General features: G+C 40.8%; 1 protein-coding gene across 1 annotated transcript; it reads left to right on the forward strand.

Annotated features, from left to right (window-relative positions):
• Nucleotides 1-9,594: 9,594 nt before the first annotated feature.
• On the forward strand, nucleotides 9,595-12,520 carry CALHM6 (calcium homeostasis modulator family member 6). Its single transcript, XM_069850960.1, has 2 exons — nucleotides 9,595-10,313; nucleotides 11,991-12,520. Exons 1-2 carry the CDS (start codon nucleotides 9,786-9,788, stop codon nucleotides 12,405-12,407), a joined length of 945 nt encoding a protein of 314 aa, XP_069707061.1. The 5' UTR covers nucleotides 9,595-9,785; the 3' UTR covers nucleotides 12,408-12,520.
• Nucleotides 12,521-13,080: the final 560 nt, after the last annotated feature.

Genomic DNA, 13,080 nt, shown 5'->3' on the forward strand with positions numbered 1-13,080 from the left:
GCATAGTCAGTGGAGAAAGAGAGCCTTCAAGTAGCTACTTGGTCCAGCTAAGACCTTGAAACACCTTCAAGACATACTTTCCCCATTGCAGAAGGGTGTAGGGTGGTTAATCACCTATTTCAAATCACCCACTTAATTGCTTAAGGTAAAGGGAGCTGAGTTGGGGGAGTATAACTTCATATTTGTAGTGATCCCGGCTGAACGAATGACTAGATTGTGACAGGCTGCATATCCCTGGAAATTTCCTTATTTCTGCCTTTTCACTCTGATGACATGAAGACTGTCATCATAGCTGTTGGGTTATGTTCAGTTTCAAAGACACTGTTGGATAGTTTTTAATATTAAGTGATACAGTTATGGACTAGGAAACACTAAAAAAAAAATCACGTTGCAGATACTGTTCATGCACTTTAGTTATATGACTTGGCACATCCTTCCACTGGGAGAGAGTGCTGTAAAATTGCCCCAGGGAAATTGGGGGAGTCCTTATGCTTTACAAGCAAATAGTCTATGCTTCTGTATCCATGTTCTCTTTGCAAACATACGAACCTTCAGGGAAATGAAAAGCTGTGATAGCTTTTAATCTTTATTAGGCTAACATCAACAGTGGAGTTCATACATATCTTTCACCTTATTATGTGCCCATGTACATTTGCCCTGTGTCAATTTGATATTGATTTGAACAATCAGCTGTAGAAAGCCAATCTATAGTGCAAAAGGCTTTTCTTGCATTTCTTGGTCTGCCTTGTAGTGTGCCATCTGAGTTCCAACATGGGATTTGTGTATCTGTCAAATGAAACTGCAGAATTACAGATTAGAAAATAAGATACCTTCATGCACCTCACCTCTCCTATGTTTCTCTGCACCATGGTAGCAATGCAAAGGGAAACAGATGGTTGCAAGAGCTACCCATGCCCAGAGCCAGATCTTAAAGATTTTAAAGCAGACTGGCATTCAAATGAGTGTGCATACAATGATGAAAGGAACTGAAATGTACCAGTCTATCCTCTTGAATGGATACCAGACTCACGTAAGCATAAAGTGGAAATCCAAGAGTTTACCAGCCCGTGCTTAGTTTGCATCTGATGCTTTTCTGTGAAAGGTTCATGCTACGTGAATATGACTGTCACTTTTGGCCACTCAACTCAATTTTCACAGATGTAGCTTTTAATTAGGAAGGGCAACTTAGCTTTGCTTCAAGTATTGATGAAGACTTAATTGCCCTCAGTATATTTTGAATAATAGAAGAATCTTGTGTGCTTTCTTATTTACTCTTGTCCAGGCCAGGGCCTTTAAAAAAATTCCTTTTCAATGGTCATATAAGTTTTGTTTCCATTCTTTGCTTGCATTCTTTCTTCTTCACATTCCTTATCAAAGATCATCTTTTTTGTTAGTTTATTGGGTTTTTTTCTAAATTTAATTTGAAGTAAATGGAAGAACGGACATTTTGAGCTCAGGCTGTTGGGTAGAATTGTCTGTGTCAAAAGGAAAAAACAGTTCAAGACCACAGACGATATCATATACTGAAAAAATTTACCCTGCATTTCTAGAAAGTGCAGTGAGGAGAAGCAGGTAAATGGGCTAAATAGCCCTACTGGCTGGTGGGAGGACTGGAGAAGGCTGGTGTTCCTCAGCACTTACTAATACAAGAGAGGATAGTCTCTTCTTTGTGTCCCTTGTGTGAAATGCAAGATAGAAGCAGTCTCAGTGAACAATATGTCCATGGCAGAAGCACTTAGTACAAGTTTCATCTGGTCTGTGTGTACTGAACTATTTTTGAGATTTCACTGTAGGGTAGCTAGTAGTGAATGTATCTTCTGTTTAAGTGGAGTCACAATACTGAAGTGTTTCTGGCACATGCCTCTGCTCCCATTCTTATGCTTCCTTTTAGTTTCTATAAATGTTAATTTTCTGCATCTCTGGGCACAGGAGAAGATGGGTATCCTACAACTGACTGTATGTGGATGGGTTCCTGTATTCATACGAGACCCTGCTGACTTCACTCAACTTCTTCAATAGCTGATGTTTAGTCATGCGTGCTTCATTTCAAGGCTGCAGTCTAAATTAGTCTAAAGTTGGTTTGATGTATTCTGAACAAAATTAATAGGAATTCAGCCTAGAGACACTGGTGTGTGTGTTTGAGGATAGAATCCTTTTCTTAGATTTTTCAGTGATTTTTTGAGTCCATTAAAAAAACAGGCTATGTATGTTATATGCATCATTGTGACTAAAGGAAGCAAAGGGAATGGAGCACATCATTACCTCATTTCTTAAAATCTGCAAGATCAAAGCTTATTCTGAAGGATTATATTTCTAAAATGCATCCAAGTATTCTGTTGGCTCTGTATTTTCCACTGATGATAAGTTTTTTTCTTAGTGTTTAAAAACATATAGTGTTTGGAAAATAGCTGTATTTCTGCACTGGGACATTGCTTTCACATTTGTTTGGTCTGTAAATGTCTCGTTTGGGATCAAACATACTTTAATCCCCTTGATTTGGCTGCTCCATTAAAATTCAGTAGGGTATCTTCAAGCTGGTAAGTCAGACTCACCTAACAAATCCAAGATGTTATTTTCTGTCCTTTCTTGGCAGTTATCTCCAGCAGGACCCTGCAGCAGGAGGCCTATGTGATCCGTAGGGTCCAGAGGAGGGCCACAAAGATGATCAGAGGGCTGGAGCACATCTACTATGAGGACAGGCTGGGAAGAGAAGGCTCCAAGGATACCTCACAGTGGCCTTCCAGTACCTGAAGGAGGTCTACATGAAAGCTGGGCAGGGACTTTTCACAAGGGCATGAAGTGATAGGACAAGGGTGAATGGCTATAAATTGTAAAGGGGAAATTTGGATTAGACATTAGAAGAAATTCTTCACATGGAGGGTGATGAGGCACTGGAACAGGCTGTCCGGGGAAGCTCTAGATGTCCCCTCCCTTGAAGTGTTCAAGGTCAGGTTGGATGGGGCCTTGGGCAGCCCAATCTAGTAGGAAATGTCCCTGCCCTTGGCAGGGGTGTTTGAACTAGATGACCTTTAAGGTCCTTTCCAACCCAAACTAGTCTATGATTCTATGTGTGGAAGAGCTTCATCTCAGGATCACACCACCTCTTTCCCTTCAGCTCTATGATCATCTCGGCCAAGAGGTGTGTCCCTGCCCATGGCAGTGGGGTTGGAACTAGATGATCTTTAAGGTCCCTTCCAGCCCAAACCATTCTATGATTCTGTGATTAGCCTGTAAATGCCATATAACTTACTTTGCTTCAGAGGCCCCAAAGCTCCATAAGACATTCCTCCAATAAGCTCTGTGGAGGATCTGGCTCTTACAACAGAAGCAGTAAACTCTGGTAAACCACTATCTTGTATGCCTCATGAAGTTTCCTCTGGTGGACCCAACTGCAGATTGTTAGCAATGGGAAAACCTGTAGGGGACCAGAATCCCTGGGAAGGCATTTAAATAACTCTGCCTTTATGTAAGTTAGTGGAATAAAGATGTTCACTAATACTATAAAATACTTACAGAGGCAATGCCTTGCAAATAAAATTACAATTATGATGGATTATTTGAGCATTACAGAATAAATGAGGGCAGACCCAGAAACCTGGGAAGTTACTGCTAACATAAAATACTGCAACTGGGACTGTTTCCTCCTTAAGTCCCACCTATCATCATTCTGCCAGTTACGATGTCATGGATTCTCCCAAATGGCAGATCAGACTGACAGCAGGACTATCTGTTTATAAAAGGCAGGTACTGGAAGCACTCACACAAGTCCTGTTCAGTTTAAGGGAGTTCAGCCTTTAATACAAGCCAGATGTAGCTACCATAGAGTCTGACACAACTCGTACGTTTCTGGTGAGCTGAAACAGCTTCAATATTCTGCAGGTAAGAAGTGTGATTGATTAGAAAAATTATATGAGCAAGTGAGGTTAAGGCCCAGAAGTCAAACTTTTCAATCCCATAAGAACAAAATTCAATTACAGGAGACAGACCATTTCTAGATCTCCCTTGTGGTGATCATTGCTGAATGAAGAGTGGGATGAATGTTTATGCTGCAGAGAAATATATGCTAGAGATTAATTTTATGATGTATCTAATATACCACGTAAGCTGTTTGGTAGGAGAAAGTTTGTAAAATCTGTGGTGAAGTCTAGTCACTCTTTATTTCCTTTGACAAAATAGTGCTTCCTGGTGAAGTTGTCTTCCTCCAGGTATGGTAAAAGTAGCAGTTGTTGCTATAAATTTCTTTTCACTGACAAAAGCATATAGGATTTTTGAGGAGTTCCTTCCATATGGAGAGTTACTTTGCCTGCCTTCTTAACTTGCCAAAAAGAAATGAATGTCATGCGTTAACAGGAAGATTTGTTAGGGTTTTTTTTTAATTCACAGCTTGCTCACCTGACTTTTGCCTAGATCAAGGTATAACTTTTTGACATAACTCAGATAGCTACATGCAGAAAGCTTTGAGAAGGGTAGGGTCTTAGCTCTTGCCCTGCCTCGCTGTTGAAAAACAATCTTTAAAGAACAAAATTTGGGCAGCAATGGACTCTAGCAGGGGAAACTGGCATACTACCATGAGCTAGTTAGTTAGATAAAATAGGTAAAATTGATAAAGTTTAAAAAGAGGAGGAAGGAGCAGTTGAATGAGAAAGTATAGAGCATATCTTGTTGCATAGAATCAGACAGCATCAGGCAACACATAGGAACAGAACAGAATGAAATCTCAGCTCTTCAGCAATACCAAGTCTGCACAATTTGATGGCATTACCTGAAGAAAACAAGGGTACATAGAATTCAAAACATTAATATGAGTACAGAAATGCTTTGAGTTTAATGTACTTTCACTTGCAATAGTGATTTTATGACATATCATTTTCCATGGCAGAGGAAAAAGACTGAGCTTTATTTACTAAGAATTGACCAGTTGACTACTCAGGGTGATTTACCAGATTAAAAATGAGTTTACTGTATAATTTGCCTCACTAGGGCTGCTAACTTTCATCATGAAACCTGGAAACTTCTACCTTTCTGAGACTATGAAAATATCATATATATTTTTATAAGTCTAGCCAATATTTTTCACTTAACCCACAGATCACAGCCAATGGTTAAAAAACTGTGGAGACTGATTTACAGCCTATATAGAGATCATAGATTAGTGTAGATTGAACAGTAAAGCCCTCACAGTGCTGCTTGTCACATGGACTGGGAACAGGACTCTCCTGTATCGAAATAAGACCTACAATGGCCAGGCAGTGTTACAAGAGCAGCAATAACAGCAAAAGAAAACCAGTGCAGTGGCTTTTGTGACTCTACCAGAGTTCACCAATCAGACTCCCTCAGAGCTATGCTTGGATTTGCAGAGCTGGTTCCTTCCTACCCACAAAAATCCCTCTTCAGCCAAAACCTGCTAATTAATGTAATGACTTAAAATTGCAGTATAGTGTACACAAATGCTTGTAAGCTATACATGGCAGTCACAGTGCTACTTGTCAAGCTGCTGCTCTGCTAAATATTATTACTGTTAGTGATTTATGTGGTGCCCCTGAGCTGTGTGACACTTCACAAACATGTAAGAAGACTGGTTCAGCCATAAAGTCAGAATAACTTCCTTGGTTTCACAGAGGTGATGGACCTCTAGGGGACGTCCATCCAGCTGGAGGGTAGGTGCAGACAAGACCCACACTAGTTAAGGATTAATTTCCCCTGGAACAAGACAGAAGTTTTTAAAGGAATCTTCTTAGAATAAAAAGACTTTTCCATACGTCTTTCTATCTAGGCGGCGAAAAATGCAACTTAAAACTCTCTCATTTGAAGAAGCAAGTCCAGTTGTCATAAAAAGAAAATCAGTGCTGAGGTGCTCTTTTCCATTTCATCCATGGATCTACAGGATTTTAGATTAAGAATGTGAAGAGGAAGTTGAGCTTGATAAGACTAACAACAGAAATATAGGAGAGAACAGGCCTTGATCAGAGCAGATGAAGAATGACTCGTAGGAAAACAAAACCAGTCTTTTGCTATTCTGAACAAATAGCAAATGTCCCAAGAGAAAAATTAAATAACCTATTGTAATGACCTACTAGTGTGACTAAAACTAGATCTATTTAATATGTGCTGGCAAAGACCCCTGGGTCACACATACATGTACTGCATTTAGGACCAGTATTGTACACTCGATACAGCTACAGAACAAGTTATACTAGATTTATTGACCTAGAAAATGTTTGAGATTCATTCAGCTGCAAATGAAAGGATGCAAATTAAAACACCAAGGACAAACTTGATAAATAGCAGACAAATCAATTCATTTTCAGCCAACCCCTTTATTCTAATAAAGTGCATTTCAAAATGAAAAGATTCTTCAGATAATAAAAAATAATAATTTTGTTCTAAAAGTGTCTACCTTTCCATTCTGGCATTGTTTTCATCTCTCTTGGAAGGCATGAGATTTAATGTAAATCAAAGCAAAACCAACCACTGAATTGGAATTTTATTTTCTTTTAACAGAAAGCTATTTTTCTGAACATTTCCCAGTTAATGCTTTATGGCTGTTGTGGTGAGACGAGTGTAAATTTAGAGGGAAAGAAAGAGCTGCCTCATGAGAACAATGCTATGAAAGTGCTGAAGGGCCATTGGGTCAGAGCTTCCCAGTCCCCTGCTTGCCCTTGCCTGGGACCTGCTCCAGCTCCCATCACTGCCCACAGGTGGAGTACACCCAGGCTGTCCCTGTGCCTCACTTGGCTCCTAGCACAACTACTCCCTCGCTTTCCAGCCAGGGTGGTCTCTCCTCCCTCTCCCACCTCTTTATGGAGAATTTACTGGAAGCATGTTTGCTTGGAGGGCAAGGTGAATCCTTTTTTCACACAGAGCTCCCCTCCCATTTCACAGAAAGCTTGTTCCTGAAATCACATTATCTTACAGATAAATAAACCACTGCTAAAACTAGGATCAGAAAGTGAAGTAGCAGGGTTTCTTGGCTGTACTCTTTCCCCTATGTGGTTGTTACCTGCTCCAGAGAGCAGCTGCTGATTCTTAGGTTCCTTTTCTAAATCAGTGGTCTTCAAAGGCAGCTCATGATGAAGGTGTATAATATCCTGCTTAACTAACCTGATCTCCTTCTATGACAATGTGATCATCTTAGTAGATGAAGGAAAGCCTGTGGATGTTGTCTACCTAGACTTTAATAAAGCCTTTGACACCATTTCCCATAGTATTGTCCTGAAAAAGAATGGCTGCTCGTGGCTTGGATGGATTTACATTTTTAATAGGTACAAAATTGGCTGGATGGCTAGACGCAAAAAGTTAATGGCTCATCTGAAGGTGAATGGAGTGAAATTCACTTGGTGGCCAGTAACAAGTGATGTTCCTCAGGGCTCAGTGTTGGGGCCAGTTCTCTTTGATATCTTATCAATGATCTGAATGAGGGGATCAAGTGCAACCTCAGTAAGTTTGCAGACAACACCAAGTTGTGCGGGAGCATTGATCTGCTTGAGGGAAGGAAGGCTCAACAGAGAGATCTGGACAGGCTGGATGGATGAGCTGATAACAGTTATAAGGAGTTCAACAAGACTAAGTGCCAAGTACTGCACTTGGGCCACAATAACCCCATGCACTGCTACGGGCTGGGGGAAGAATGGCTGGAAAGCTATCTTGGCAAAAAGAAAGGACCTAGGGCTGTTGGCCAACAACCAGCTGAATATGAGCCAGCTATGTACCCAAGTGGCCAAGAAGGCCAACAGCATCCTGGCTTTTATCAGAAACAGTGTCACCAGTAGGAGTACTGAGGTGATACCTGGAGGTATTTAAAATACATGTAGATGCGGTGGTTAGGGACATGGCTTAGTGGTGAACTTGGCAGTGTTAAGTTTATGGTTGAACTCAATGACCTTAAGGGTCTTTTCCAACCTAATCGATTAGGTCATTCTATAAAGAGTGGAAAGACCAGATAGGCATCCACTGCTTTATATCTTCCCCTGTCAGAACTCAGGGACATCCAGCAGAATGGTGTCAAGTTTGAATGAAAGTTAAGCACACTTGCTATACAATGTTTTGTATGTTAAAAAATCTCTGTGGGTTAAAACTGAAATTAAACAAATTTACAGAATAAATCAACAGGTGTCAGATGCAAAGGAAATCCCTGAAATGCAAATTGATGGTGTTTGAGTGTGTTCCTAAGCTTGTTTCCCTGTCAGTGTGCTCCTCTCTGTCTCTCTGTGATAATCAAGAGGTGACCAGACTAACTCAGGGTTCAGTCTGATTCACTCTTGCTGTTTTCACATCCTGTTTTGGTTTTATGTCTTTATATTATACCGCTGCATGGTGACAAAACAAAGGCTCCTCCAGGCAATGCAAGCATTTCAGTTAGTGGCACGGTTTCCTCTGCTGCAGCAGCCACAGTAGCTGGGTGCTGAGCACAGCACATCTGGTATAAGCCCGCTAGCCACCTGCACCCTCTATTCAGCTGCCCAATAAGCTGCAGGAGGTCCTTCCACTGCAAGTAATTTAGATTCTCACAGAGTTTTGACAAGCCATTGTGTTTCCACATGCTTGGTTCCTGCAGCCAGGATACAACATGGAGTGATGCAGGCAGCATCATGCCTAACTTTCTTGCCAGTATCAAAATCAGGCTGAGCCGGCTGGAGGCAATGTTTGCCTGAGCCTAGGGTGGGGCTCTGGCTTTGTGGTTAAACTCTATGCCATGATAATGCCCAGGATTAAGTGCATTATTAATTACGGCATTTGAAAACTAATCAAGGTGAATTCATATTGCTGATGCACCAGCTGAGTCCAGGGAGTTCTGGGTTCATGCAAGAGGCATAAGTGGTTGTAGTGGAGAAGATATCAGTGACCATCAGCTTCATCTTCATGCCTATGAGCAAGCAACAAAACTTCAATTTTCTTAATTCTGAGTGCCAGTTCACCTCATCTAGATTACACAAAGCAAATCTTAGCTAAGTACCTGGTCAAGATACCTCAGGGTGCAAATAACACCCGTGGACTCAGTGAGCAATCGTTTGATAGGCAGATCAGTCAACCAAGCCTAGGAATCTATTCCAGATATTCTTCTTCTTAATGCAAGCCCTTTCCATCATTTTTCCACTTCATGTCATCTGCTTAGTTTCTGCTTGTTTAGGGGTGGGATTTTTTCTTACGCTACAGGCTGCCACTACCTGCTACGGAGGAGAGAGTCCAAAGTATGATTCCTGGCAAAAGGCACTGGGGCAGCTGGACCTTCAGTGGAAACCACTTGCTGGGTCATTGCCATGCACACACTGGCTCATTTATTCTAACCACTTTAAAAATTTAATTGATAAGCTTGAAAAATTAACACAATTATAGTTGAATTTTCTTTCATAAGAGAACAAGCCATATTGTACTGGCTAATAATAAGGCAGGATAAAAAAAATGTACACACTTCTGGGTGGCTTTCTCACATTTTATTCCCACTTTGAATCTGTTTCCTCGCTAAAAAGCTTCACTTTAAAGGTTAAGAGATTTAAGCCATTGTTAGTTACAATGCATCCGTGGACAAGCACAAACTAGTTTTATAGAAACAAAGATAGACCTTTCTTATTTTGATGTTGATTAGTGGGGTGGATTTCCATTGTGGGTTCCACTTGACCTTGACACCATGCAGGAGAGCTGCTTCTATGCCTCGCTGCATCATCACCATCAACAGAAAGTGAAAGCTCTGTGAGCTTCTCTAAGCCGTGAGAGCTACAGAACTCTTGTCTTTCTCCTCTTCTTTTCTGACTGAGATATCACTCTCTTCAAATAAGGGCAAGAAGCAAATGGATCAGTTACGCAGGGCAATGGATTTCTGCATCCGCCACCAGACCGTTCTGGGTTACAGTATCGTGTCCCTGCTGACGGCTGCCAGTGAACAGATCTTCTCTTCTGTGGTGTTCAAGTGTCCCTGCAATTCTGGTAACATGTTATATGGCTCCACCTTCCTCCTAGTGCCTGCCTTCATTCTCTTTCTGCTTGGCTATATGGTGAGTGCCAGGACGTGGCGCCTGCTGACGGGCAGCTGCCCTCCAGAGAATCGCTGCAGCCCCTGCAGAACCTGCACCTACTACTGCTTTGTGCTGGCAGTAGTGACAGCCAGAGCCTTGGTAGCCCCCTTCACCTGGATTGCAGTAGCCCTGCTGAGAGCAAACTTCTACGAGTGTGCAGCCAGCGGGAGCAGCCTGATAAAGGATTTTGTCTGTAAAGGTAAAGGACAAGAGTGCCACAAGTTGCTGGTCAAAATACCCTGTGATGAGAAGTTATCAAAGACTATAGCGGATGAATATCTCAGCCTTCAGGCACAGTCCCAGGTAAAATTTCGCTCTTTTCTTCATCCTTTGGGCTTCAGTTCTGGTTACTCAATACGTGGTGGTGCCCGCTGGGGACTGTAAACGGTCCTTCTCTGTTAAGTTATATAATTACCAAAAGTGCAAAATTAGCAAAAAATTCATTAGCAAAAAAAACGCTAACAGGAAGGTAGTAAGAGTATATTTGTGCTATTTTCTGGCTTTGCTTCTTTGTGTGGCAATTGTTTGGCACTGCTGTTCACACAGACTCTTTCAAAGCTGGGCGAGGAACCACCCTAGAGACTTTCCACAGCAAGTTTTCTTCTAATTTAACTTAGGCATTGTGTGAGTTCTTCTCTTTTTTCACTTTCCCCCCTCTAAATAACTTAAACTTTTGCAAGTACACATTAAATGAGGGGAAGCTGAGGTCATGAATTGAGAGGAAGCTGATGTCTCCTTGCAACAGAGAACTGACAAGTGAAACAAGTAGCGACACCTTGTTTAACTACAAATCTTGAAGCTTCAATCTAATTATAATTTCACACTTGCATCTAGAAAGAATAGTTAAAATACATATCTGTCTTGCTAAAGTGTTCTTGTGCAGAAGGCAAAACATGGTTAAAAAAATAGCACTTGTGGGTGGATTGTTTTGTTTGCAGTGAAATGAAGACCCCAGATTTTGGCAGCTCTCCAGTTTCACTTCTTGGTTTGTTTGGTCATCATCTGAACTCCTATAGAAAAATCAAGTTTTATCACTTTTTCTCAGGAAAACGATAAGGCTGGTTAATGGGAGTTAGGTTTATAAAATATTATAATTACTTGCATTTTTTATAAGTTTCTGTTTTCATCACAAGTGCTTATTAGAACAAAGAAAATGTTCACATTTGTTAAATATTTAGCATCCTGCTCCTCCAAGAAAAGAGGCTGACAAAGGGCAAACTCTATACCATTGAATTCAGATAGGGTAAGAAAGGAGCAAAACCAAGGAGCACGGACTGTTACTGATAATGCAGTGGAAGCTAAAAGAAACAAACCACTCAAAACCAGAAAAAGTATGAGAACATTTTTATTACTGACCATTTTTACTTTCTGATCTACTTTCAACAAAATTGAGAACCAAAAGAACATAAATTCATCTTTCTTTAGCACTATTTTTCACTATTTTTCACTACTTTTCACTTTCAATATTTTTCACTTGAAAAAAAATCAGCCTGAGGTGAAAGGGCAGGCTATAAGATCTCTGCCAGGAGTTTCTAGCTAAGTTCCTCTGAGTACTGGAGGGACCAGCATCTATTAGGACACCCACTTTAGAAGGGGCCTCTGAGATTTATCTAAGGATGTTAAAACCATGATTTAACACCCTCTGTACTGTAAATTTGACCACAACTGCAGAAACTGCTGGTCAGTATGTTGCCTTTGAAGTTAAGAAAGCTGGGTACAACTGAAGAAAGAACTTCACTCTTTCTGGTTTAGATATTCATCCTCACTCCAACAAGATCAGCTCAGGGGTGCAGAATCTCTGTAAGGCTGGCTGAATTTTATGCATGAAATCCTCTCTTTCCACAGCAAGCAGACTGGCAGACTGTTACAGGTACTCTAGGGTGTCTCAGCTTACACTTTTCATGTCTGCCTCAATGTTAAGTTCAGTACTCCTGCAGGTGACTGCAAAACCACTGTTAACCCATCTATCTCTTTTCCAAGCTGATAGGATGGCTCCTGATAGCCAGCATCATGACTGTGGCACTGATCGCAACGTGTATCAGCCGCTGTGACTCCCCAGTTAGCTATCTTCAGCTCAAGTTCTGGAAAATTTACTCAAAAAAGGAACAAGAGCTCTTTGAGATCAAGGCTAAAGAGCATGCAACCAGGCTGGCAGAAATAAATATGAATTCCTTTTTTGAAGCCACTGATCCAGTATCGTTTCAGACTCCCAGCAATGAAGACTGGCAGAAGATTTCTTCCTTGTACACCTTCAATTCGAAAGAGCAGTATTACAGCATGATACACAAGTATGTTAACACAAACAGAGGCAAGAGCATCAGATTTGGGCAAGAAGGTCAGAATCCCACTGTTTTAGAATTTGTGGATGAAGCAAGCCCAAGTGAATCAGGGTTTTAATTAAACAAAGCCTTTGCAGCACTGAGAATCTTTTAATTCTACTGATATAAGAAGAGTTTTACTCTGTACTCTTATTGAAATCTGCACAAATTGTAAGTAAAAGCTGATAGTTGTAAACCTGAAGAGGTTTATAAATACGCTTTACTACTTTTGTGTAAGTACATTGAAATAAATATACCTGTCACAATGGAAGTGTTCATATGTCATTGTTCATTGAGAAGAGTCGCGTGTAAAAAAATAAGCATCCACAAAGGTGTCAGCATGTACTATATCAAATTATTAACAAAGTGCCTTAACAGCATTTGGCAGCTGGAGTGACAATACCAAACTTTTACACCTGTCAGTATCAGACACAAAAAGGAGTGGAACTTTTGTTGAGAAATTCAGCTTAGTTTATTAGCTCCCACCTGACAATTTATATTTCAGTGGAGCTTAGAGCAAGGACAGTATCTTTTAAAATCTGGGAAGCAATTAGCATTTTGGAGTTTACTGTGCATAACAAAGGAGTCCACCGGAATGATTTTAGCTGGTTATCACTTTGAATGGATGATGCCTTATTTCATTTCCTTATGAGAGGCTGCAGTGAAAACACCCTCAGAATTTATATTAATCCTCACAGCTCTATCTGTGCAGGCTTTTGCCACTTCACACTCATGGTCTCAACTACCAGGAT

This window comes from Phaenicophaeus curvirostris, chromosome 2 (genome assembly GCF_032191515.1).
Source record: "Phaenicophaeus curvirostris isolate KB17595 chromosome 2, BPBGC_Pcur_1.0, whole genome shotgun sequence".
Taxonomy (NCBI): Eukaryota; Metazoa; Chordata; class Aves; order Cuculiformes; family Cuculidae; genus Phaenicophaeus; species Phaenicophaeus curvirostris.

Coding starts and splice junctions, on each gene's coding strand:
- CALHM6 (XM_069850960.1), top strand. CDS start 9,786: ATGGATCAGTTACGCAGGGCAATGGATTTCTGCATCCGCCACCAGACC. Junction 10,314..11,990: donor GCCTTCAGGCACAGTCCCAG/GTAAAATTTCGC, acceptor CTCTTTTCCAAG/CTGATAGGATGGCTCCTGAT.